This window comes from Aspergillus pseudotamarii (genome assembly GCF_009193445.1).
Source record: "Aspergillus pseudotamarii strain CBS 117625 unplaced genomic scaffold BDV38scaffold_2, whole genome shotgun sequence".
Lineage (NCBI taxonomy): Eukaryota > Fungi > Ascomycota > Eurotiomycetes > Eurotiales > Aspergillaceae > Aspergillus > Aspergillus pseudotamarii.
In genome coordinates, this window is record NW_022475016.1 from 1,066,861 (window position 1) to 1,092,911 (window position 26,051).

A 26,051-nucleotide genomic window follows, 5' to 3' on the forward strand; every position below is an offset into this window, starting at 1 on the left:
GTAGATATTGACTCTAAGGATTCAAAATATGGCGAGACACCCCTACTCTGCGCAGCAGGGTACGGCCACGAGGCAGTGGTGAAAACTCTACTTGCCACAGGAAAGGTAGATATTGACTCTAAGGATTCAAAATATGGCCAGACACCCCTATCCCGGGCAGCAGCGAACGGCCACGAGCCAGTAGTAAAAGCTCTGCTTGCTACAGGAAAGGTGGATATTGACTCCAAGGATTCAAATAGCCAGACACCTCTATTCCGGGCGGCAGCGAACGGCCACGAGGCAGTGGTGAAAGCTCTGCTTGCCACAGGAAAGGTGGATAATAACTCTAAGAATTTATATGGCCAGACACCCCTATTCCGGGCAGCAGCGATAGGTCACGAAGCAGTAGTGAAAACTCTGCTAGCTACAGGAAAGGTGGATATTGACTCTAAGGATTCAAAATATGGCCAGACACCCCTATCCCAGGCAGCAGCGAACGGCAACAAGGCAGTGGTAAAGCTTCTTCATGAATACTAGTAGCTGGCCTTACACAGCTGTAGTACTAGCTCTACCTCGACATCTCGCATTAGGCGATTTGCAGGTATTCACTTTAGTTAATTTGGGGTGTATGCAGTCTCATCAGAACCTTACCGTGTTAGCCTGCCATTGTTGCACTTCCTCGCCATGTCGCAAAAACAGGGGATACTAGGTGCCATTGTAGGAAGTAATTCCATCAACCCTCGGCAGACCCTGAAAACCATTCTAGTTGGGACGACTCAGTTTGCGGTTTCCTATAAAGATCTTGTTATGAAATAACTAGTATGCTTAAGAACATAAGATTTACTATGGATTTCTGCCCAGTATATTCCACGTCAATCTCTTATTTTCCAGTTTCTTTACCCGCCGACACTGGGATACGAGGCTCGATAAGATAAGAATGGTCTGAAACACCATCAAAACTGTCGATATTGTCTCAGCCAATCAACAGTATTTCGACCCCAACAGGTCTTCTCTCCGCCACACTCGGGCGTCATTGGGAGCCTTGCATCGCCTGGGAATTCATCTTGGCAGAACCACTTCATAGTGGGACAAGTAGAGCAAGCTCACCTCGACCGCAGGGATGGTAGGTAGCGCGAGCTTTAATTCAAATAGTCAAGAATTCTTCATCTCTACTTAAAAAATACCGTCCACCTCTTTCCCTCCCCAACTATCGAACAAAATGATATCCAAACTTGTGCCCCTCAAACAACCCATCGCCCTGCGAACAGAATACATTACCTCCCACCCAACAACCATCTGAGTGAAACAACACAGCAACAGCTGGTCTGGAGGCGACTTCACAATCTCAAAATGTCCGACCGACGAGTCTCCCCTCGCGGAGAAACTCTTCACAGTCGATGGAGACTTCAAATCCATCAGTCAACGACGATATTTTCAAGACGCTTCCGGATTACCACTCTTTGAAATCGCCCACAAAAGGCTCGGCGTGACATGGTTTGTGCATCTGCCTGGTGGCAGAGAGAATACGAGCTCCCCTCCCATTGCTACGATTGTACCTCAATGGCATGCCCTTAAGGACAAGTTTGATGTTCATTTGAATAATGCTGCGGCAAATGGAGAAGAGACGATTCTCGAAGTGCGGGGACAGGATGTGTTTAAATCCAAGACCCATGTTTATCACAAGGGCGCACTGGTCACGGCGATTAAGTTGAAAGATATGGTCTCGGTGTATCTACCTGGGAAACGGCCAGCGTGGGAGTTGGAGGTCGCTGAGGGGATGGACCTTTCGTTGGTATTGTGATCTTACTTTTGTATTACCATTGTAGTGATTGTGCTGATTATATGTTTTAGGCTGCCATTATTGGGGTTGTTTTGGCTACTGTGTTATATCAGAGCAGTATGTTACTCGTGGGGAATTGCTGGTGTGCTTGATGCTGATTTTAGTGTAGGTTACAAGGGAACGGCACCGAAGTCTTCCGGGTCAGATCCAGATCCTGGAGTGGGAAGTAGTGGGAAAGAGCTGGCGCCATAGGCAAGAGGATTTGGCATATCGATGATCGCTGTGCATGTGCTATTGTATGCGTTCAAATGTCGGTTGAATTAGAAACCGTTGTCGTTGTTTTATTTAATCACTAGCTCATATCCTTTTACTAGCGTGGCTACTCAGTATACTCACTCTATATACCAAACTATGTGCTTCAGTGCAAGCCTTGCGTCTTTGTGATGTTGATCTTCCTGGCGTGGTTAGATTTTGTACAGTTTGCCGTGCCATGACCATACAAGATATTACAGCCCAAAAAGCTCTTGCAAGCTTCGAGTGCCAAAAGTGTATTAGCCACCCCAAACATACACTATTACAATATCTACGCGACAAAAAATACTAAGAGTGGGGAATGTGTGGTAAGTATATGTGTATGTACATATCTACTGGGATGAATAGCTGTTACATAAACTCTAATCTCAACTACCCCTTCCCTTCAACAACACTATTGCAGTTCAAGCACCAACGGCTTACATGGCCTTCAACGCATCATACTGGCTTTGAGTAACGCCAAGCACAGAATCATGTCTCATAAAGATCAAATCATGAGAGGTATCCTTAGTAAAGACACCCTTACTCAGATCGTCCGTCGTCCACCCAGAAATACCGGGAGAGCTACCGACCAGATCCGCCGTCATATATCCCTTACTGCCGCCTGCATTATCGGCAAAGAAATAGGGGGCTTCATAGCTGTTGCTGTCCGCAACAGAACCAAGAACCGACCAGTCACCGTGAAGTCCATTACTACTGATCTCCACGGGCAAGCCATCGCTGCTGCTGCTGTTGACATATGACCGCAAAAAGGTGTTGCTGTCAAGCTGGAGGAGGCACAGGTCGATGACGTCTGTAGTGCCCACGATATAGTCCTGTGGCTCGGTGAAGGTCTTGAAGTCGCTGGTGTATGCGTAGCGCAGGATGTTGCCGGTGATTGCGTCGCCTGTGTGGTCTGTGTCGTCGGCGGAATACTAGGGTGTGTTAGTTAGGGCTATGGGTAAAGCGGGTAGGTGTTGTGGTAGAGGGATCCTTACGAATTTCGAGGCCCAGTGGACTAAGTATTGTTCTACGACAGTTAGCTTTCTCTATCTATTATTCTCAGGTTCCAGCGCGATTACTAACCTTGTTCAGGGTCCCAGATGGCATCTGGGGCCCATAAATTTCCAGCCGTGCTATTCTCAACCGTCACCAGGGTATTCTCGCTCCAGTTGACCAAGTCTGAGCTCTCCCAGACATAGATCGCACGCGAGCCAGTGCGGACCGAATCATCCCAGGTTGTCTGTCGGTCAGCACATTTGGCAAGCAATAATCAGCAGGCAAGCTCACTTCGCCGATATTGAGGTCCGTCCCAATGATCCAATATTTCCCGGCATTCTCGCCCTGTCCCGCAATAATACTGGTGTCGCGAACAGCCTTGGTACCCAGGGTTGGGGAAACGACAGCTTTACCGCCGTTGATCGCGGCAAAGCCAAGCGGGTCATCATTGTCGCTCAATGCAAAGTAGACACTCTCGTCGTCCGTTGTCCAGTAGACAGAGAGATACCCGACCTTCTCCTCTGCTCGTTTGGCGGGCGTCGGAGATCCTAAGGCCGAGCCACATAGGGCAAGGGCAGGGAGGATGACTTGTTTGAGTTGCATTTTGACGGCACTGATGTTGGATGTGCTACTACCCCTGTATGTCATTGACGAACTGAGTCGAATATTTATATATTCAACCAGCTCATACCATCTAAGACACTGGCCGGAGAATTTCCCAAATGAGAGCGATCTTCAAGGAGAGTGATTTCTTGTCGTTGCGTGGTCGCGACCCACATCTCTCCGCATGGGGAACTGATCCTCGCGGGGTTGATTTCTGATTCACTGAATAACTGCTATTCCCCGGAATAAATCCTGTGGAGAGGCGATGCTCCCATTCTATTATTGATTAAGGAGGGACGCTCGGATAATTGCAGTTGAGGTCCGCAGAGCTACTCCAGGAACTATTGCGTTATATTCTACTTGGAGATCTATATTATGTGCCTAACTAAGACTAGCGCTTATGAGCTCTATTTATCTCGGTTATGTTCGACTTGAGTTCTGAGACTATCGGAGGGCTGTCGGGGTAATTTGAACCGAGCTGGTAGGGCTTTGACGTACTAATGCTGGGCTCCGCCCTTCCTCTGTCGTGGCAATCCGAGCCAAAGCAATAATATCCCACCCGAAACACCTACAACGAACGGCAGAAGGGACTTAACCCCAGTACCCTGTGCAATTCCTCCAGCCACAAATGGAAGAACTGCTGCGCCAGCACCTCCAAAGGCAGCCACAAAGCCAACCGCCGCCACATGAAGATGCTTGGGCAGGAGTTTGGTTATGACAGCGACCACGCAGGGGAAAAGTGGACCGAGGAAGAAACCCTGGATAGACACCACCACCGCAGAGACATAGAAATTAGGAACCAACCATACAATCAACGAACATACTATTGCACAAGTGATGTAGATCTGCACAGCCTTAGCAACACAGCCAACAAAGGGGGGAATCAGAGTGCATACCGTTGTGGCTAATTTCTCACCCAGTCGCGCTGTAACAAACCCCAAAGCCACTCGCCCTGCGGTAATCCCTAACCAGAATCCAGTCGCTGTCATGCCGCTGGGGAAGGGTGCTGCATGCCGCACTTCCATCATTATTGTAACGATCCAGCCGCCGACCGTCACTTCCACTCCCACATAAAACAGTAGGACGAAGGAACAGAGCCAAGATATACGCGCAGCGGGGCGGGTGAAAAGGGCGTCTCGAAGCCCATTATTGGCCTTATCGCCCGCGTCGTCGTCAGATTGTTCGTGGGATTCGCGAAAGGCGGCACCTGTAAATCGCCAAAAAACAGCCGGGCATGCCACAGCTTCGATGACAGATAGACCAATCTCCCCAGCAGTCAGCATTGCGTTAGAAATAAAATAGCATAAACGTACCATAAAGAAATAAAAATAGTACCAGGGCGCTTTCGCCTTCGTAATCATGTTCGTGGCCACTAACGGACTTATCACCGCACCAAGGCCGTAAACCCCATGAAGCAAGCCCAGGAGCTCATTGGGGTTGTCAAGGCTGCCGATATACGTGTTCCATGCAGCCTCGTGAAGTCCGTTTGCAATGCCCGCAAAAATGTACGCCACAACTAGTACGGGGTATGGAGGATGCGTACAGCTGATGATGTAGGCAACGAGGTGGCATGCTGGTGCAATCAGAGCCACGCCTCGCTGTCCTAAAGCCATGTGTAGTTTGTTGTTGACTAATGCTGCCAGGACGTAGCCTACTAACGGCGAGAGGAATACCAATGACACAATCATATACGAGATGTTATAATATTCCTCTAGCTGTTCAATCTGCTGTCAGTCTGGAACGTCAATGGCTTAGGAATGAGGGGGAACAACATATGGCAGTATAGCCTGTAAATCTCGTTAGCGATGAACGGCTGGATGCATTGCAGAGGCACCTACACCGTACGCAGCATCATTAGCCCCCATGACAAAGAAGACCCAGAACGTGGTCAACACACGAATGATGTTCGATCTCGGACGGTTCCATTTGTTTGGCTCGAGCGGGCGTTCATTTACGTCCTCGCGACTCTCTACAGTAGAGGGTTGACGGGCTGGCTCATTTGCACGCACGAGATATTGAGTGTCAGGCTCCATCTGGGATGAGGACATCATGGCGGTTCGAGATTGGAACAATGTTAACCAGAAGCTGTAGGGTGGGATGTACAACTATATATATTTTGACTTTTCGCACCCAACACATCGCCCTGTTACGTAAACATCAAATATGCAGTCATTCTATCAGCAATCTATGATACGAGACCGACGAAGTAACAGTCACGGCGTGCCATGGTAGCCATTGGTTTGTCAGATATGTAGTGGTGAAGTGTGGGCGATGTTGAAGGTGGAGACGTTTGTATCTTTCCAGATGTGATTCATCCACCGAGCTAAACCTAACCGGGACTCGTAAGTGCCGCGCTGGTTTCCATTTTCTCCACCTCAACGATGCCCTCCATCTTTCACGACATCCTGCTTCGCTTCTTGACAACAAAGACCCTGCTGTGATGGGTTTATAGCCCTGAAATATCCTGAGTGGTTGCGCTTACGGCCCCACAAACCTAGAAGATGGTCGAAGATGCCGGTAACAGGCCACGGCCTGCCACCCGCTCTAAAGATGGATGCCTTACCTGTCGTCGCCGCAAGAAGAAGTGCGATGAGCGTCATCCCACCTGTACAGGGTGCCACCGAAATCGTCTCACCTGCCAATGGCCAACGACGGAAGTGGTCGTGCGCAGGCGACGTCCGCGCCGACGCCAAGGTCTCTCGGACATGACCATCCCGCCTGAGTTAGCAGCTATGGTGACGGTCTTCGCAGTTCCCAGCCCTGGCCTGGTCCGTCGGCTTCTAGACCACTTCGCAAAACATGGCCCTATGTGGCTGACCTCAAGAATGGATAACCGGCGAACTGCGATTCTCTCTCATATTTTCCCAGAAGTCATGGAAAGTTCCCTGATTCTCCACTGTGTGCTCATGATCGCAGCGAAAGATCTACTGAAGTATGATTCGAGCGTGGAATTACAAGCCTCAGCCGTTGAGTACTACGACCGAGCTGTTTCTGGCCTGCGTGAGGCGCTCAGTGGTGAGCAATCGGCAAATGAGCCCACTTCTGGTACGTATTGCACAGGTCGTCATGTAATAGTAAAATAATAACAGTTTGCAGACCACAACCTGTTGGCAGTTGCCTTATTTTGCCTTCACGAGGTGAGTCCTTCTTTAGATGGACTTGGATATGGCAAGGTTCTAATACCGTATAGTCGCAAAATTACTCTGATAACGATCAGATACTACCACATCTAAACGCTGCGGCTGCTCTACTAAGACCTCGGCTCCAGATGGTGCCGCCCAACTCATCTCTTCGGAAGTTTCTCATCGAGATGTTTTGCTACTTCTTCTCCATCACAGCATTTACTCACGGTGCTCATCTGTCACTGTGTGAGGCCAGACAAATATTCGAATTTCCCGGTCTCCTGGAGCACTTAGAAAGCGGATCAATTATGGGCACCTCACAGAAAGTATTCTTTATTGTGTTCCGTGTCGCCCTCCATCTATCCCGGGGTGAACCAACCACGTTCTCCGATAGGAGGATATATCGCGACATAGTGAGCGCTGAGCAAGACTTGCGGAGTGTTCGGGCGTCATTCCATGCCCGTCCCGACATGGGTGCGCAAACGATCAATGACGGTGTGACATTCGAGCTGTATCGCCTTGCTTGTCTGATATACTTGCAAAGCCTCATAGATCAGTCCATCTCCATTTGTGGCCCTTCCATTCAGGAAATGGTATCTTCTTTTGTCAGCCACCTATCGATGCTACCACCCGAATCGCCATCAGACGGGTTTCTTTGCTGGCCCATGGTGATTGTGGGGCGTTGTGCCATCCAGCAAGAGCACCGAGCTGCTATTACGACTAAACTGAAGACCATATTCAACAAATTTCGATCAGAAATATTTTCGAGGAACCTCGCTGTGTTGAGGCAACACTGGCGATACTTGGAGAGAGTAGACCCGAATTCAGCGCCTACCTTTAGTCTGGCGCATAGTATGCACAACTTCAATGATGCAGTCCTCATGGTTTGAAATATAGATGTATGACGGTACAGGAGCACTGCACGACGGATATTAAATATTGCTATCAAAATCGTAGAACAGCAGATGTGGAGCCTAATGCTTATACATGGACCTGGTAGACGGTACAGTGTCTCTTACTAATTCGCTGTCAATACAAAACCCACTTGCTTAAATGCCTCCATGGGACGGTGCTCTCGGTATTTGATAAAATTAATGCAGTGCCTTGACCTCACACTCAATCGACAGAGATATACCGATTGGACAAATAGGGCTATTACCGACATGCGGGGTATAAGTTGACCTCGGTCTACTGTTTCCCCGCATGAACGATCATATATTCCCCCGGGGGGCAACATGTATGTGTATTATCCATGATCTAATAGACTGTCCCTAAGTCAGGATTGAAATTAAAGCAAAGCAAATCAGGAAACAATGGTGGTCTTTCAGTCGGATAGACCGCGTATCAACAGTACGCTTCTTCACTCTCCCTCCCAATAGCACCATGACTACAGACCTTTAAGAATTAAGCATGATATATTCTTGCTAAAAACCCAGCAATAAACAGTCCCCACAGATATTACAATCTGGAAATGGTTGTTCGACTCCCACTACTCTCCCTTGAACTCCAACAGCCCCGATAAACTGGGCGCTTTCGTCAACGCCGCCACGAAGGAGAGTATTCGGTATGACGCCCTGAAAGAATACACGACCTATGTTTCCACTGCTCTGGTGCGCAACTATGGCCTTCAACCGGGGGATACCGTTGCCCTCTTCAGTCCGAATACGATTTGGTATCCAGTTGCGATGTTGGCTGCTGTTCGCGCCGGTTAGTCTTTGTCCTTGTCAGCCCTAGCTCCCCTAGCTCTGAATATCCTGCTGACAATAACTACATGTAAAAAGGAGGTATAATATCGGGCGCCTCGCCAGCCTACAACATCGAAGAGATGACGTATGCCCTCAAAACCGGGAAAGCAAAATATCTCATGACCGTCCCTTCCGGCATGGAGGTTGCGGTTCCCGCTGCCCGGGAAGCCGGGATCCCTCCCGAACGGATCTTCCTCCTTGAGGGTCAAAAGGGCGAGTATTTATCGGTCCAGGACCTCGTCCGAAAGGGGAGAAGCTACGGGCCGGCTGGACAGGCGATCCCTTTTGAGCTTCCTGCGGGCAAGACAAATCGGGATGTGTGTGGGTTTTTGAGCTTCAGCTCCGGAACCACGGGGTTGCCGAAAGCCGTATGGATGATCCATGGATGAATTTGGTGAGAGTTGGCTAATAGAACACTGGGCAGGTGATGATCGCCCATCACAACGTCATCGCGCAATGCATGCAAGTGGACCAACTGTTACGGAAGGATGTAACGAAATCGTTGGCTGTATTGCCTTTATTTCATAGTAGGTCCCACTTCCGCTTCTTACCAGACATCAAATGCTGATACAGCGAAGTCACCGGGCTTGTGCACCAAATGCACCTCCCTGTAATCCGCAACAGCACCGTCTATATGCTTCCCTCCTTCACCATGGAGTCCATGCTGGCGACCATAGTCGAATATCAAATTACTGAGATCCTCTCCGTACCCCCCATCATCATCCGTCTCCTCACCGACCCAATTGTGTCCAAGTACGACCTCTCGCACGTGAAGACCTTTTCCTCCGGTGCCGCTCCTATCTCCGGCGAGATTCTCCAGAAACTAGAAGCCCGGTTCCCCTGGACAGGGTTTAAGCAGGGATACGGGATGACGGAGTCTTGCAGCTGTATTACCGCTCATCCGCCTGAAAAGCAGACGTACGAGTATGCCCACCGGGCCGGGATCCTAGTGGCTAATACCGAGGTGAAGATTCTTGCCACTCAGGATGGCAAGGCAGTGGGGTATGGCGAAGAGGGTGAAATTCTGGCCCGGGGGCCTCAGGTGGTTATGGGGTACTTGGGGAATGATAAAGCAACCCGGGAAACATTCGATTCAGATGGGTGGTTGCATACTGGGGATGTGGGGTATATGGATCCGGAGGGGTTCCTTGTGATTACAGATCGAATCAAGGAGATGATTAAAGTGAAGGGAATTGGGGTTTCGCCTGCTGAATTGGAGGACTTGTTGCTTGGGCACCCTGAAGTGGACGATGCGGCGGTTACATCGGTGCCCGATGATTATTCGGGGGAGAAGCCGAAGGCGTATGTTGTGGTCAAGGCTGGGGCAAAGGCGAGATTGGCGACGGAAGATGGTGTGAGACGTGTTGGGAGGGAGTTGATTGAGTATGTCAGGGCTAAGAAGGTGCGCCATAAATGGATTGTCGAGGTGGAGTTTATGGATGAGATTCCGAAGAGTGCGAGTGGGAAGATCCTACGGCGAGTGCTGAGAGATCGGGAGAGGAAGAGGGAGAATGGGGAGAAGAGGCTGGTCGTTCGGGATGAGAAGGCGACGGCTAAGTTGTAAGCTGGGAACTCGGACACGCAACCCTGATGCAGATCGCATTTTCCTCCACACTGGGGCATTCAATACCATAATGTACGAACCCTTACGAGCTGGCAATGTCTGTTACGTTATAAATTTATAAACCAATGCCTTGAAAAACGTGATTATGTCTAGAGCAATTTGTCTTTCCATTAGAGTGAGTTGCGAGACTGCTAATTTCAATGGCGTCCAGGTGGTTCATGTGTCTTATAAACGGCACAATTTACTTGCAATAACTTCGCCGGTGTTGATCAAATCCAATTGTCCATCTGCTGTAATAGTGCCGGGAACGAATCTAAGTTGGCAATGGTAGTTGGGGAGAGGAATATCTTATAGACTTTCTATTCAGCGTGTGTTGCTCACGTAGACGAAGGAAAGGAGACTTAACTGTTTATATACATGTAACATACCTGCCATGAGGAACCGTTGCTGCTTTACTCAGGTGACTTACCCCATACTTGTGAACATAAAGCAGCATGGGAACCACACTAGTACCGAAAAGGAAAGTCAACGGAGGAAATCCGATCATCATCGGTCGCTTGGACTGCTTCATGAAGAAACCAACACACACCAGCTCCACTACCGCAACATATCACGAGACAACGCATATGGCGTGCTTTATAGAGGCGTTAAAATCGAACGATCCAGATCCATGAACATACTAAGAGCTAGAGACATTGTGAGTCCACGTCGCACTATCACTCTCCACCGGTCACCTGATGCCGGCTGAGTCGACGCCGTGTTGACAGGAGTGAGTGATTTCCAAAGCTATCGTGACCGTCCTTGAGGTGCGATGAGCCAATAGTGCAATGAGCCATGACCATGCCTAGTGTGGAGGAATTCCTTTCGACTTTCAAGTCATCGCCCAAAAGCCATCATTCTGACCATTACATATATATTCTGCACATACTTAGTGGGCCTGGCTCTTTGGGCTGGAGCTACCAGAGCCCTTGGACGTGTTTTCTAGAAATGTTCCAAAGGCATAGTCTTTGCGTTGACACCTTTAAAAAGGGCGCTAGGGATTCTGACTTCTGTGGTGATACTAGACCTATTTAAGATAGCTAACCGATACGCAGGTTCCTGGACGAAGGAGGCCCGCGTGGAACATGGACGGAGTATATGGGACAAGAGAGAGAAAGGAGGCTGGAACGCTGCCGACAGGGGCTAATGACTAAGTTGGAAAAAGCATGGGCCAGCTTTTGGACCTGAAGAAGAACTTTGTTGTTTTCCTTGCCCAACCCTTGAGACTAAAGTGTGCCAACCGAGGGTCGCGTCAGTGGATAAACAACGGTGGGTCAGCCGGGTTTCCGTCCCGAGTAATGCACGGAGAATCAAGATAAGCATCCTCATTCGAAGGTCGATCGAGCAAGGGGCCAGAACCCAACTTTAAGCTTCAGGTCCGACATCTCGGACTATATACAACTGATTCAACATGATCAATCGCCAACCCACCACATGCAGTGTAGCCAACGTGAAGAAAAAAATCTCTTCACGCTGACACCGCCGGAGAATTTCCGTTGTGGAGAAAATTCTGCATTCGAACCTGGCACACCTGTTGCCACTTAGTCACACGGACGGAATGATTCTTCTCTAGTACTTTCCACACGGTGCATCCTCGATCATTCTGGACGGTTGTCATCTTCCAAAATTAGGGGCGTGTGTGGTGGATCCCCGGAAAACCTTGAAAGCTTACGAACCGACTTCCCTCTTGGCTTCCGTTTCGGGAAGATCGCCAGATGGAAAGTCTGGGTCGAGACTCATCATCGAACGGGAGCTCGTGCCCTAACGAGAAACGAACGGCACAGCTGGCACACATTCCGATTTTTATGACTTGAGAAGAATTGTCGTTATCAAGAGTCATTGCTACCACGTGGATCCGGGGAGGTACCCCTGATTACATTTTTATGATGCCTCCGAGTCATCATCGTCTTCCCTGACAAGGAGGGTAAAGGGTTATAAAACCGGAGTGCCCGGATGTCCGTTACATCATCCCCATCGTCATCTATAAACCCAGAAGGCACCTGCTATACTATCTCACACATGGGACCACTGCATCTGGACGTTCCAACCACCCATCACGTTTATGAAGGGTCTCACGGCGAGAGATACAGCCCACCCATTTCGGGCTCCGTTCTCGTTCCAGTATCCTCGTTGGATTTTGGTCCGACGGAGTATCCCAATGTTACCGTCAGTTTGCTCCGAACTGTGACTTTGCGAAATGGGGAGGTGGCACCCACTGCCCCCAACGACAACAAAAAGGGGGACTTCCTTCAGCGGCTCCGCAGGAAACGCGTACCCCAAACCCAAACTCCTGCCACTCAACCAAAGGAGGGGAGCAGTACGGTAGAGACACTGGTACAGTGTCAGCTATGGCACTCCCCAGAGCCAGTAGAGTGGTATGAAGAGTCGGGCGCGGTCGTGCTCAAGTTTCTTTTCTCAATCCCAGTTCCACCCGGCACGTCAGGCACGACGGAAACTCCATTCGGAGGGTTGTCTTATGCGGTCCACGCTGCAGTCACTTCGTTGTCTGGGGTGACAGTGGACGCGACAAGGGACGTGCAAATTCTGTCCCGAATCGTGACTGGCCCCAGTCAGACTGTTCGCCACTTTAAAAAGTACACTGGCGAGCGGTTGCAATCGGAGTTGTCTCTTACCCCAGAGCAACCAACAGATACCAAAGCAAAGCTCGCATACTCTGCGAAGCTTGTGGCCCGTGGCACTACGGCGCGGGGTGATCGTCCTACCGAAAAGAGGCAATTCTTTGTTCGAGAGGTACGATGGAGCGTCGAAGAGACGGTGAGGTTGATGAAAATCTCCAGCAGCGATGGTCCTGACGGAGAGAACATCACGTGGAAAGAGAAATCCGTGCGCCAAGTTTGCTCCGGAAAGCAGCAGGGTCGCTGGGCGCCGAATAAGAAATTATCTGCCCTGCAACGGAAAGGCTATGATGACCATGACCGAATTGATCTTTCGTTCGATATAATTATCCCCAGAAGTGCGTCTACCGCAGATCGGCCGGACCTCTCATCGTGCTCCTTCGACTCTGGATCACCATGTCGACACCTCACCCCCTGCAAGTTTAACGAAGAATGCACGGAATCAAGAGGGGAGAGGACCACAATCATGGTCGACCACCGGCTGAGGCTCGATCTGATCACCGGGGAAGACACTCTTGACGAAAAGACAGGAGATCTTATCAACCGAAAGCAATTTGCAAAAGCCTTCACAACGTTTTATACCCTCCCAATCCACGAAGTGGCTGGCCGAAATGCCATCCCGGAGGGCACCTTCCACGGCAACAGCGCTCCTCCATTATATGAGGGAGAATCTGCTATGCCTCCTGCATATGATTTTGACGCACCATATACATCGCCTTGTTCTGTTTAATTTTTGTTCCGTTATACGTGATATCCATCCCGCATGAGGACCGTTCTTTTGTCATTTGGTGTTGTTGCTGTTTTCTTTTCTTCCTTTTTCACCCTTCCTACTCTAATTCCTGCCCCCTGTTGTTAGAAACGCTCCTACTTTCCGGGAGCGCATGAAGTATTACGACTTTACTTTGTTTTTATGCTTTCGTGTTTTTCTCTTCTAGATCGATCGCATTTTTTACTGGGCGTTGACGGCAAAAGATTTCTTCCCGCTATAGATAGATTACCACGTACATAATTTTAATGATGTGATATGCTCTCTTCTGAATCGACACAATTGCACTTGACCAAAGCACGTTGAATGATCATTGTACCATTCCATATCTCAATGATGAGTATAGTTTTATATACCTGATCCACTGCTCGAAACCCGCAGGCATAGAGAGAGATAGGGTGATTAGGCGGTTGAGTAAGTAAGTAGTATTTGAGAAGGTCAGTGAAGGTTGCATATCTTATCATGTAAGAGTCTGGTTAAATGACCGTATATGGGAAATGTGTTGTTTAGTATTCAAACATACAGAATATGCCCGCAGTTCGGTGAAGTTCCCAAATCAACCTGATAGGCTATGGTGGGTAGAATGTAGGTGTCCGTTTCCAAAGCAATCTTCCATGAGTAACAGTCCCTCAACACAGAACATACCCGTATCTCACGCAAGAAATGGACCACAGTAGAACCAATCCCATGTCTGGATACCGGACATCATTCGAAACTACGCAACTGTTCTTAATCCCAGCCGTCAGAATGTATATTTGTCAATATAGCTAAAACAGTGGCTAGAGGAAAGCTGTCAACAGCCAATCCAAAAACATCAATGCAGATGGCGTCAATCAGAACCCATCGTGGCAGGTGGTATTCTGCGCAAAAAACTGCAATTACCCTTGCCGGTCAAGTTTCGGGGTCAAGCTGAGGAATTAGCTGCACACACCTCACGGACCGGGCCGCCGACAAGAGAAGACAGCTATCGTCGCTAGGCCATCCTATTGGGCTTTACCGGTGGGGATAATACACGAGGAATGAGTGAATTATGACACCGGATTCTCAGAACCGAAGGTTTGTTGTCCTCGTTGGTGGAGGTATATGTGACGCATCACCAACTAAAGCTAGCGTCCATGAGAACTGCGGATTAGGCTTTATTCATGCAACCCGAGCAATAATATCACACCTCACCATCTAGTGACGTGCATGAGAGGGATAACAGTACGATGGCCCGTTGCAATTCCAGAGTAGAAGGGTCCTTTATCCCTGTACTTGTTCGGAGCGGTTAAGGCTACCATCTAATAGCCAGATACATACAGTTTAACATTGCTGACCTGCGAAATAGTTGAAAAATTGGATGTAAATGCATCTCACGAACAGGATGGCAACCATCGAGGGTGTGATTATACCCTGCAGCACTAGCGGCATGCGGGGAGTGTGCCAAGGGGAACAGGGTCGAGAAAGAAGCAAAAACGTCTCCACTGATGGGACAGTAAGGGGGTGATCCACTCTTTCAGCTACGCCGCCGTATAGGGGGCATCCTTTCAAAATGCAGAATGTGGCGATTTCAGCTTTCGCTATGCCTGAGAGGGGAAGTTGTAGCAAATACGCTGTTTTGCATGCCATCTAGTTGTTCGGCTGTTCTTCAAGAGCCACACTTGCTTCATGAAGATACCTCATATGCACGGAGTCACTCCCTGAAGTATTCTGAGACCTTAGCTGAAGAAGACCCACTTTTGTATTCCCTTTTGTCTCAGGCTGCGTTCCTTTAAAGGTAATACACTTCTGTTGATCGCTGCTAAGACTTTGCAGCCGCCAATTTTGCGTATTGACATCTGTGACAGCCTTCTGTAGCTCTTTAGCCTTTATTTGACATATTTCTGCATTCTAGGATGTTGCGAGATTGGATCAATTCATATTTCTGCTGAGATAGTATAAGACCACCATGACAGGCAGTGAACGGTGGAGAGCGTTAACCCCTGCCGTGTAGGTGAAGCATTAATGCATATGAGTTGCATCAACTTACGCACACGACCGCATAGCGGAGATTCCTATGCAGCGTAAACCTGCTCAGCAGTTACACAACATATCATGTATCATAGGAATGCTGATCGGCCATCATTCGGCACGGCTGAGAATGTACTCCGTCATATCTATTACCGATTTGGAATCGAGAGCTGGAACATGCCGGACATCCTCAAGGTGGCTGGCTAACAATCAGTAAGCCTGGAAGCCTTATTGATGAACTGTAGGAACTGTCCCTATAAAGATGGGGTCTCATGGCTATGGTATGTGGTATCAACTACACTACTATATCTCAGAAGAGCTCTCCTCCATTCTTCTTATACGGATGAAACCAGAGTGAGCTGCGGTCAGCGAACACCTATTCTACTGGTCACCATAATGGGGCTCATTCCACGCTTGCTTTGCCTATTAGGCGGGCTGCTCCCTGCCATTGTCTCTGGGGCTACAGCGCCTACACCCTTCTTCCCCGAGTTGGATGATTTCTATAAGCCGAAGCAAGGATTCTGGGAGGAGCTGGATCCCGGATCGATTATAGATTGGCGGCGAGTGTACGTGAATTCGCTCTCGTATGGCATCCCATCCAATGCCACGGCATACCAATTACTTTACGTCACAAGGGACTTGAACGAAAAGAAAACTCACTCGGTCACGACGATAATTGTTCCACACAATGCACAGAAAGGCTGGCTCCTCTCGGTCCAGCCCGCCTATGACTCTCCGGACATCAATTGCTCGCCCTCTTATGGGCTCCAAGTGGGCGCGGTCGGCCCCGCCCTGTCCTGGAACATGATGGATCTATCGTTCGTGCTACCCTTCGTGAATAAACACGGTCCGATCTTGAACATCCCCGATTACGAGGGCTGGAACGCTGCGTTCACGGTCGGCCCGCAAACTGCTTATCACACACTCGACTCAATTCGCGCGGCATTTAACTTCCAGAAGGAATACGGCCTCACTGGTCTCAAGCCCGACGCCAGAACGGTTATGTACGGATTTTCCGGTGGCGCGTATGCTACCGAATGGGCCTCCGAGCTACAACCCACGTACGCACCGGAACTCACCCAGATCGTAGGCGCTGCCATGGGTGGTCCTCCACCCAATATTACCGATACCTATCTGGGCTGCAATGAGGGACCATGGGCAGAGCTGAACGTATGGGCCATGCTGGGCGTAATGAACGCCGTCCCGGAGGTGAAGAAATACATGGACAACGACTTACTCGAGGAGCATCGCGAGAGGTTCTATGGGCCCAAGACGCGCTGCAGTCGCTGCTTGGGCAGAGAGCCGGCTCATGAACCCCTTGAGTACCAAAATATCTCATCCTACTTTGAACACGGCCACAGCTTCTTGTCCAGGTTCCGCAGAGACCTGACGGACATTGGTGTTATGGGGAGGCATGGAGCTCCTGCCTATCCGATGTATATTTTCCAGGGAACCAATGACGAGATTGTGGGTGATATCGACGTTACGAATAAACTTGTGTGTAATCTCTGTGATAAGGGCACTGTGGTTCAATACCATCAACATCCTGGGCTCAACCATATGCAAACCCTGCAGCAGGGGAACTTGGACGCTTGGAGATGGATTCTCAATCGCTTCCTTGGTGTTCCCCCAACTGGGTGTCGCGAAAAAGACTTGAACCCTCCAATTGGTGGAGCGTGCAACGACCTGAAGAGAGTCGAAGATGATTTAATGACAGATGATGGCTCAGATGCACAGATTCCTCTACGGGCAGAGTTGAAATGATATGCTGGCTACCGCCTTATAGTACCTGTCTGAGCTCGGAGATATGGCTTGGCAACGTTATAGGTTCAGGAATTTAGTTATTGAACATGATGTTAAATTCTACACAACATATCGGCCAGTACAATGGAATAAAACGTCGGAGTTGCAGAAAAACAGCACTAGCAGCCATCAACATTTATCCATCAAGTGTATCCATCACTTTAGGAGAGTCATTCACGTGGTAAGGCAGGATTAAGAACTACGCGATGACATCTTGTGTTCGCGTTCCCATCGACCGTAACCTGTCAAAGACAGGAAGAACCACGACCCTCAATACAATTACCCCGGGTTTTGTACATAGAGTTACTAGTGTGTCTATAGGCGTGATATACGTATAGCAATCAGGCATCGCAGAAGTACACGCATGATCGATGGTTGCTTTAATCTGGTCAATGGTTACATCGACGTTGGTCCTGTATATAATACATACCTAGAGACTTGGTGGTGAGCTCTTTTAGAAATTGAAGGGGGAAATTAAGAGAGAACCAGAATCTTGAGCATTTACAATCTCAGTAGTCAACCAAGACGCCGGACTCCGCATTGAAGCAATACCCGTTGTTGCCGTCCATCCTGACGCGATTATGGGGAATGGTTGACTGATTCACTTTGGCGTGTTCTACCTAGGGAGGGTTCCGAAATGTCGACTTCCCATAAAGTGAATGACGTTTTACCAGTCTGGAGAGTGATTCTTGCACTGACATTTAGTAAGGGATGTGAAATGTAGGTATAACCTATAGAGAATGAGACATTCTAGATTTTCAAAAAAAGAAAAGAAAATAAATAACATAAATCAAAATAAAATAAGAATAAGAATAAGAATAAGTATAAGAATAAGAATAAGAATAAAAGCGTAGGTATTTAAGAGGCTGGACGTGAAGATACATGTCAGCTGAGAACGGTGATTTACTTAAGATCAGGATTATAACTAACTAGTTAGTATTATTCCTTAGCCCAAAGTCCAATAATTTCCTCTTCATAAGTTTCATTACTACTACACTTCTGGCCCCCACGTAGTACCATCGTTCGCTATGCGATTGCTTGGTGCTGGTTGGCCTGAATCCCTGTTGCGGGAGACCATAAGCATGGACACGAGGTCACCACGTAGTATAAATCTTAACTTCTAACATATGATTTGCCCCGCATAGACCGCGCTGATCACCCTTTATAGAGAAGGATTACGTTATATGTGTCTTTAGATAAGCACTACACATTGGGGACACGTCGCAGGGTATAGACCCTCGCCTTTTCATACCACACCCTTCGCACCCTACATCGTCCTATTGCATTCGGCCTTGATTACCGTGCTAGGCAAGCGGCGTGGGTAGCGGCACCGAGGCAGTTAAACAACTCGACCCGATCTCTCCACCAACACCCCTCCATAGCAAAATCAATAAACCAACCAGCAATGTCTGACCCAACTATTCCTTTGGCGTGCCAGAACCTCCTCCATGACTGGGCCAACTGCCTCGACACAAAGTCCTGGGATCGTATGCCCGCGATTTTCGCACCTAAGATCGACCTGGATTACTCAGCCCTCGGCCACGTAAAGGCCACCGCCGTGGAGCCTTCTGTGTATATCGACCGCTACTCAGGCCCAGGCCAGTTAGGGAATCCCGAAATCCAGTCGCACCATTTCGTTGGTGCGTGTAAATGGACACGGGAGTCGGAATCAGATGTCAGGGTTATTTTTCAGATCATGGCGGTTCATCGGAGGGCTCCACCAGACGGTGGTGCCGCTGTGTTCGCCACGGGCCACGGCGTGAACACAATGGACTTTGCGCTGATTGATGGGGAGTGGAAGATCGCGGCGATTAAGGTTGGGGTGCTGTTTATGGAGGGTGATTTCGAGGGAATTTTCAAAGCCTAAGCTTGGCCTTATTCTGTATGCCTCTCTGTTTTTCTTTTCTTTTCTTTTTTTTTTCTTTCTTTCGTTTTGCTCGGTTTAAATTGATATATCTGTTGGTGGCAAGACAGACGCTGCGTTGTGAGAATGGGATACATACCGACATGCACATACCGACAGATACTTCCATCAAATGTGATGGTTCTGTATAATCTCGCCATAGGCAATTACCATAGAGACTAGCTCTAAGTTACTAGTTGGCGTTAAGCGCCAGCCTGCTGCCCAGTCACTAGTGCCCCGGCCCCTGACAAGCCCTGGTAAACCCGACACTTAAGCGTCAACGCTTATCCCGAACTTAAAGTGGACCGTCATTGTTGTTGGGAGAATACACAGACGGATGAGGTGGGTCATTAACCAGGGATTGTCGGGTCTAGTTTACTAGTGCTGACGGCAAGGCTGGGATGTGCCACGCCCCCATGCATATACTACTTCTTTTTCTTTGTTTCTGGCCTCCACTCAATGGCGGGGTTCGCGGAAGACGTCGGACAGGAAGGCTCTCCCTAGCTTACCGTGGCATGATGTCTGTCCCTCGTGCGTTCTGGCTGCAACTTTTAAGGGGCACACAAAAGCCGACAGCTCTGTAAATTCTCTAGACCCAGATACACCTGCATTCTTGTTCCCTTGGTGAGACAAAGCCCAAGGACCAACCAGCAACTACCAACCACCATGGACGACAAGGGGAACCTCTCCGCCGAAATTCAGCAGGTGATTCAGAAGTACACCAAAGATGACCCTACGAGTTGGCTGCAGGTAGAAGATGCTCTGGAAAAGGTGCGTCGGGAGTTAGTGCCTCCTCACCTATTCGCAATGAAACAGCGACTTCAGGTATGTAGCGTCCAACCTCTTTCCCCGGGTATTTGAACGCATCGCAAATAGCAATGATTTCTCTATAACAGACAGTGAACAATCTCTGCATTGTGGTAGCGATTGAGATGGGCTTGCTCCAGATTTTGACTGCCAACCAAGGCAAGAGTCTGACTGCTGAGGAGTTGTCTAAGGCATCGGGGTACAATGCCGGCCTCATTGGTACGTATCAAGGCTGGTTATGAGAAGACGTGTTGATTGAGTCTTCGGATTAACATATTCCAAACGCCGCAGCTCGAGTGATGCGTATGATAACTGGCATCGGCTTTGCAAACGAGACTGCATACCAGACGTACTCTGCAAATGGTTGTACGGTGGCTCAAAACACCCCAGGCAACATTGGCGGCCTGATTATTTCGTACAGTGTCCCTAGCCTCTATACCATTGATCTACCAGAGTGAATCACGCACTAAGATTTGATCAAACGATTCAGCAATGACATTGTATTCCCCGTTGCCAGCCAAATCCGGGAATATCTTCGACAAAACAAACCTGTTGATATCAGTAAAACGCCCCCAGCATACGAATTCGCCATGGGAGAGACCATATGGCAAACCCTCGCGAAAAATAGCGAATGGAAAACTGGCTTTGACGACAATATGACCGCTCGGAACAAAACACTCTCTGTCCCATGGCATGTGAGATATCCTGTTCTGGAGAAGTTGACAGCATGGTCGCCGTCCACAAAGCCGGTTATTGTTGATGTCGGTGGTAATCAGGGGGTGGACCTACAGCGCTTTGCGGATGCATTCCCTGACCTAGAATGTGAACTGATCTTGCAGGACCTACCGGAGACAATCGCCGGGATTCCGGGAGAGCTTGACTCTAGAATCCAGCCAATTGCGCATGATTTCTTTACAGAGCAGACGACAAAGGGTAAGCTATAAAGCAAAGTTTCTCATTTCCGCGCTTCATGAATTACATCGCTAAGAGTGGTTTAGGGGCTCATATATACTACCTCAAATCTATCCTACACGACTGGGACGATGTCGCCTCCCGCAAGATCCTTTCCAGTATTGCAAAGGTCATGCAGCCTCATTCTCGTCTCCTCATTAATGAAATGATCCTTGCTGATCTGAATGAATCAATGATAAGGAGTAATATGGATATGCTTATGCTGTTCTTCACCAACGGGATGGAGCGCACTCAGACACAATGGAACGAGCTGCTGGCCACGGTAGAACCACCTCTCCAGATCGTCCAGGTTTATTCAGCCCAGGGAGATCAACAATGTGTCATTGAAACTTGTCTGGCGGAGTAGAAATGAACCGCTCTGATACAATCTTGGGATAGGGGTTTGTTCACTAGACGTATTTTTTTGTCAATATACCGTTATCCTATAGAGAAGGGACTTGGTATTTAATGAACCAAATCAATTTATTCAGGCTCCTTAAGAACCTAATCACTTCGGGCCCTGCGCTGCAAGGTGCCAGATAGTTTTAAACAACAATGCAAATAAGTAGAGACCTCTGGGTTGTGGCTAATCGAGGAATGTATTTGCCCCATGCCAGTTGGTAACTATCGGATAGGTAGCCAGGAGTTGGTACAGGAGGCCAAATTGGGCGATGTGGGCAGAGGGATAGAATATCTTAACTTATACTAATATGAGAATAAATCGAATCATACGGAATAACAAACTCTGGCAGTCATACGAGGCAAGAGAGCACTAGGGGAGATCTTTTGGCCTCTGTTACCCTGGCGTTCAACTCTGACCAAACAAAGGACTACAAGCAGATGTCTCCATCATAGCAGCACAAGTGAGAAATGCTGGTATAGCATGGCCCTTTTCTTGTTCGAACTGGTGGTAGTATGTCCTTGGCGATTTTCGGGTTCTCAGGGTACTTACCACTTATCACTAGGACGTGTATTATTCGTATTATTTTAGTATTTGGAATGGGCGATCTTCGGAATAGGGTAGTAAACTAGGGCTAAAGCTGAATAGTTATATTGAATAGATAAATAGCTCTGGTTCTTCCTTTTAAATGCCTATATAGTTTGAATACTAATTATAGATTAGGTAACTACTGGACAGCATAATGAATTCTACCCCTACCTTGGAGTTCGACAAATTGGCGAGACTCAGGTCTTACTATCTTCTCTATAGCCCTATAGTCAATTCGTTGTGCATTGTCACAATGCCAGAGGGGCAACATTTTCAAAGCATTGACACCGAGGGATATGTTGACATACTTTCTTATGCCGAACACAGACCTGCTCCACAAAACCCTGTCCCACACCAAGGCGGCAGTTGTAATGACAACTCAGGCAGAGACTCAATTCCAGGAAGCTCAGCTAGCTTTTATGGGGATCATACAGGAGGTTCGCGCGAGGGAGCGCGCTATGCCGACGCGTTACAAGATAACTACCAAAGCGAACGGATAATGCATGACACCCCACGAGATAAGAAGGCTCACCGAGGCCCAGGAAAATCGCGAGTCTATGGGAATCGACACCAACTTGTTCGTAATATACTAGGCTGACAAGCGATGGGGTGGTAGAAAAGTGATTAATGCGAGATTGTCAGGTGCATGTTTATCATAAATCATCGCAAGCCTTTATTCATTCCACTATATAAAGCTAAGAATAATGATAATCCCATCCTCCGTTATGTCCACCGTAGTATCCATTGTGATATCCATTATCATATCCATCACCATCGTCATCAGACGAACCCTCATCAACATCAAAGTCAACCCCCTCATCCTCGTGCATCTCATCATCATCCTCATCCTCCTCATCATTCTCATCCATACTACCCTCGTCCTCGTCCTCACTCCCATCTTCAGCCTCAAATCGTCGCATAAACCACCAAACCTGAAACGGCGCAACCAAACCCCCATCACTCTCAAACAACTCCAACCCCAAACTCTCCATCTCATGAGCCCCCTCACCTGTCATCGCCAACGCAATACAATACACATTGCAACCGCGTTGCAACAACCTCTCCTTAAAAACCCCACTATTCACCTTCTGCATATCCTTCTTCACCTCACCCCGGAACTTCTGCGCGTTCCAATAACTCTCGCACTTCAACTCGATCACCACGGATTCCTCGTCAACGTATGGCTGAGCAAAGGCTTCCGCACCGGATGTATCCGGCGTTAGGACGATGTCAGCGGCTTGGCGGGTGTTGTTCTGGTAGCAGTTATCTTCGCGGCCGGCGTTGAAGAGCATGCGCATTTCTTCTTGGGCCCAGCCTTCCCAGCCGCCTTTGGAGAGGTGGGCTTCGCTGATTTGGTGGGCGTTGTGGTGACCCCAGTCGAGGATTGCGTCAAATAAAGTGTAGTTTGGGGGGTCTGGGGTTTGGTATGTGGTCATTTTCAGGGAGCAATATCTTGTTTGCGTGTTGGGAGGGGGATAATACGAATATCTACTTGTGGTCAGTATAGGGTTGGTTTGTGGGGGAGTGGTACTTCTAAGCACACCCTATACTTGGACAGAAGAAATGAGGTTGAACAAAGAGTGATATACTGTCAGACAGTATGGTTGATTTCTGGAATCTTCCAGTAAATGTAGGTCAGGACACTGGGATCAATAAATACGGGATGAAGGAAAAGGTTACAAGTTTTGTTGCTTTTAGGCCAAGGTGGACTACTACCCTACACGGTTAAGATGCAACAGGCTTCGGTTGAACATCCAAAAATAGTATAAAATGTCAAACGCATGAGGCGATGAAAAAGCACGGCTCAATTTAGGTTAGCAGCGTGAACGGTACTAATAAACAATACCTTTATTTAGATATTCTCGGAAGAATAAGTATAACCACACGTGAGAACTGAAGACACGGCAAGTCTCCATAGAACATCTGCAGTCAACTTACTCCACTGACAGTATGTATAGTGCAAGCAGCCTCCAAGCATCAGCTGAACAAGGAGCCCGTCATGCACACGGCCGAGACCTAACGCCCAATCGTGACAGATTGGATTAGTTGCATATGCTAATTACATTCTAGGCGGTGAATGGGTAAGTTTACAGTGCTTAGACTGCCGGCACTTGACGTGAGTTAAGTCAGTTAGGGTCCCTTTGGGCTTCGAAGGGCGCCAAGCAAAGGCCGTGCGGGCCTGCATGATCTCATTCCCTAAAGGGTAAACACTGAGCCAGAACAGTATCCCTAGGTCTTACATAGTCTGCACCTAGATATGATTATCTTTCCTGTATTGTCAGACGAGCCTGTGATTCTACTTTGTTTAGAGCTGCCAGGTATGAGCATTAAGTGGATGTGTTGTAATTTTCCACCTATCCTTTTGGGGCTCTAACGCCAATGGTGGTGGCTATAGTGATATGTCCGTCAGGAAACCCTTGAAGGCATTGAGGCTCGGGGATGCTGAATTGGGAAGTAAAGGCCCAAGACGGTTGCAAATTGATTAGTAGCTTGGACTAGGCCCTTTTGTGGATTGGATTCCTTACTGGTTCTACTTGCGATTATATATATTTGAAGACCCGTCTGCTAATCTACACTTCACATCTACCAAGATAGTCCATTAACTCATACTAATTCAATTCTCAACCCAATACCTGACCATGGCCCAAACTCGCCGCAAACCCGTCCCCAACAAGCATATGCAACCACACCCTCCAGCCCCCGCCCACCTGCGTGGGAATCAGCCTCGCCCAGCACCACAGATGCAATATCGACCACAACAGCACAATGGCTCCAGCCCCCACCTTGCACACCTCAGAAACCAACAAAATGTTCAAGGCCGGCAAATAGCCCGCAACAGCGCTCAGATAAACCAGCATTCTGCAGCGTTGCATCACCAGGCTGCCGCGCAGCATCGCCAGAGTAATGCACAGCAGAAGCAAATGGCCAAGCAAAATGCCCAGATGCAACAGCAGATGGCGAAGAACAATGCTGCTATGCAAAAACAGATGGCCAAGCAGCATGCAGCCATGCAGCAGCAGAATGCCCGCATGGGTCACGAGTTGCAGGCTATGAAGCGCCAGCAACAGCAGCAACAAAAACAGGGGAACAAGAAGAAGGTTTTGGCAGGTGCTGCAGCCGGAGCGGCTGTGGGTGCTGGTGGGGCCATGTTGGTAGAGGAATGGTATGAGGAGAGATGGGTTCATGAGCAGGTTCAGAGGGAGGAGAGAGAGGAAATCGAAGAGGACGAGAGTGAGGAGGAGCCAGACCAGTATAGCAGTGAGTCTGAACAGAGTAACGGTGGTGGGTATTGGCCTGAAGAGAATACTCAGGAGACTAGTGGAGGGGGTGGTGATGATGATGGTTGGTGCTCTGATTGTTGCAGCTGTGATTGCGATTGCGACTGTGGTGATTGTTGCATGGGAGATAGCAAGGACGACGACAGTGATTGTTGCGGTTGTTGAGAGTGTTTCGATAGTTTTGATGTTTACGATATCCGGGTAAGTATATATTCTAGTCTCAGTTGCTATCAATAATATCATAAATTACGAAGCCGACAGTTATTTAATATTTTCATTTACACTTGGGGAGCTCCTTTTACCCAACTTTTTGACCGCAAGAAAAGTAGATGTGAATTCTACCGACATAAAAACATATCAAGAAGATTTAGATTACTGCAATAGAATTTGAGAGTTCCTCGGTTCTCCATGGATTAAGCTTAAGGAAATGCCGACGCAACCTGACACTCCGATTTGCGACAGTGCACGACGAACAGGGAAGTTAGCAAGAAACTAAATCGAATGAGGAAACCGACGAGGCTGTTCTCTAGCCAGAATGGGAACTAGATCAGCGGAACTCGCAGGGTTTTATGGCGTGGCGTTTACTGCTTTCGGCAGCGGATGGGTCTATCATTTCCTCATGCTCAAGTGCACGGCTACTGTTTAATAGCCTCCTGCTTTTGGTTCCTAGTTTATGCCAAGAGCTGTGGTCTAGAACAGGCTTTTTGCATATTGTCTTTCTGCACTTGTGCTGCAATCAACCCAACGTTATTGGCAATGAGAGAAGGATATTTTACTTCAAAGGCATGAATAGTACAGTAATCATTCT

At 48.5% G+C, this 26,051-nt stretch overlaps 11 protein-coding genes across 11 annotated transcripts; 8 read left to right on the top strand and 3 right to left on the bottom strand.

The window, feature by feature from the left end:
• Positions 1-663: 663 nt before the first annotated feature.
• On the top strand, positions 664-2,011 carry BDV38DRAFT_267368 (tubby C-terminal-like domain-containing protein; the record flags this gene model as incomplete). The annotated part of the gene is made up of 4 exons (XM_032056573.1): positions 664-703; positions 1,281-1,771; positions 1,831-1,876; positions 1,929-2,011. The coding sequence occupies 4 exons, from the start codon at positions 664-666 to the stop codon at positions 2,009-2,011; spliced, it is 660 nt and encodes a 219-aa protein (XP_031919538.1).
• A 479-nt stretch (positions 2,012-2,490) lies between these two features.
• Positions 2,491-3,652, bottom strand: BDV38DRAFT_292059 (glycoside hydrolase family 43 protein; the record flags this gene model as incomplete). The annotated part of the gene is made up of 4 exons (XM_032061914.1): positions 2,491-2,985; positions 3,049-3,080; positions 3,137-3,293; positions 3,341-3,652. The coding sequence occupies 4 exons, from the start codon at positions 3,650-3,652 to the stop codon at positions 2,491-2,493; spliced, it is 996 nt and encodes a 331-aa protein (XP_031919539.1).
• Positions 3,653-4,149: 497 nt separating this feature from the next.
• Positions 4,150-5,700, bottom strand: BDV38DRAFT_292060 (MFS transporter; the record flags this gene model as incomplete). Its single annotated transcript, XM_032061915.1, has 5 exons — positions 4,150-4,497; positions 4,549-4,917; positions 4,966-5,379; positions 5,491-5,586; positions 5,662-5,700. The coding sequence occupies 5 exons, from the start codon at positions 5,698-5,700 to the stop codon at positions 4,150-4,152; spliced, it is 1,266 nt and encodes a 421-aa protein (XP_031919540.1).
• Positions 5,701-6,477: 777 nt separating this feature from the next.
• On the top strand, positions 6,478-7,664 carry BDV38DRAFT_267371 (transcription factor domain-containing protein; the record flags this gene model as incomplete). The annotated part of the gene is made up of 3 exons (XM_032056574.1): positions 6,478-6,697; positions 6,749-6,789; positions 6,870-7,664. 3 exons carry the CDS (start codon positions 6,478-6,480, stop codon positions 7,662-7,664), a joined length of 1,056 nt encoding a protein of 351 aa, XP_031919541.1.
• A 423-nt stretch (positions 7,665-8,087) lies between these two features.
• Positions 8,088-10,120, top strand: BDV38DRAFT_292062 (acyl--CoA ligase; the record flags this gene model as incomplete). The annotated part of the gene is made up of 5 exons (XM_032061916.1): positions 8,088-8,124; positions 8,221-8,481; positions 8,556-8,887; positions 8,944-9,046; positions 9,098-10,120. The coding sequence occupies 5 exons, from the start codon at positions 8,088-8,090 to the stop codon at positions 10,081-10,083; spliced, it is 1,719 nt and encodes a 572-aa protein (XP_031919542.1). The 3' UTR covers positions 10,084-10,120.
• Positions 10,121-12,141: 2,021 nt separating this feature from the next.
• BDV38DRAFT_267373 (uncharacterized protein) lies at positions 12,142-13,488 on the top strand (the record flags this gene model as incomplete). The annotated part of the gene is made up of 1 exon (XM_032056575.1): positions 12,142-13,488. The coding sequence occupies one exon, from the start codon at positions 12,142-12,144 to the stop codon at positions 13,486-13,488; it is 1,347 nt and encodes a 448-aa protein (XP_031919543.1).
• A 2,377-nt stretch (positions 13,489-15,865) lies between these two features.
• Positions 15,866-17,277, top strand: BDV38DRAFT_292064 (secretory lipase-domain-containing protein; the record flags this gene model as incomplete). The annotated part of the gene is made up of 1 exon (XM_032061917.1): positions 15,866-17,277. Exon 1 carries the CDS (start codon positions 15,910-15,912, stop codon positions 17,275-17,277), a length of 1,368 nt encoding a protein of 455 aa, XP_031919544.1. The 5' UTR covers positions 15,866-15,909.
• A 1,444-nt stretch (positions 17,278-18,721) lies between these two features.
• On the top strand, positions 18,722-19,183 carry BDV38DRAFT_267375 (uncharacterized protein; the record flags this gene model as incomplete). Its single annotated transcript, XM_032056576.1, has 1 exon — positions 18,722-19,183. One exon carries the CDS (start codon positions 18,722-18,724, stop codon positions 19,181-19,183), a length of 462 nt encoding a protein of 153 aa, XP_031919545.1.
• Positions 19,184-19,885: 702 nt separating this feature from the next.
• BDV38DRAFT_267376 (O-methyltransferase-domain-containing protein) lies at positions 19,886-21,344 on the top strand (the record flags this gene model as incomplete). Its single annotated transcript, XM_032056577.1, has 6 exons — positions 19,886-19,990; positions 20,036-20,044; positions 20,116-20,245; positions 20,318-20,441; positions 20,517-20,959; positions 21,025-21,344. 6 exons carry the CDS (start codon positions 19,886-19,888, stop codon positions 21,342-21,344), a joined length of 1,131 nt encoding a protein of 376 aa, XP_031919546.1.
• Positions 21,345-22,660: 1,316 nt separating this feature from the next.
• Positions 22,661-23,401, bottom strand: BDV38DRAFT_292070 (uncharacterized protein; the record flags this gene model as incomplete). The annotated part of the gene is made up of 1 exon (XM_032061918.1): positions 22,661-23,401. One exon carries the CDS (start codon positions 23,399-23,401, stop codon positions 22,661-22,663), a length of 741 nt encoding a protein of 246 aa, XP_031919547.1.
• A 1,203-nt stretch (positions 23,402-24,604) lies between these two features.
• BDV38DRAFT_277502 (uncharacterized protein) lies at positions 24,605-25,448 on the top strand (the record flags this gene model as incomplete). The annotated part of the gene is made up of 2 exons (XM_032058507.1): positions 24,605-25,223; positions 25,285-25,448. The coding sequence occupies 2 exons, from the start codon at positions 24,605-24,607 to the stop codon at positions 25,446-25,448; spliced, it is 783 nt and encodes a 260-aa protein (XP_031919548.1).
• Positions 25,449-26,051: the final 603 nt, after the last annotated feature.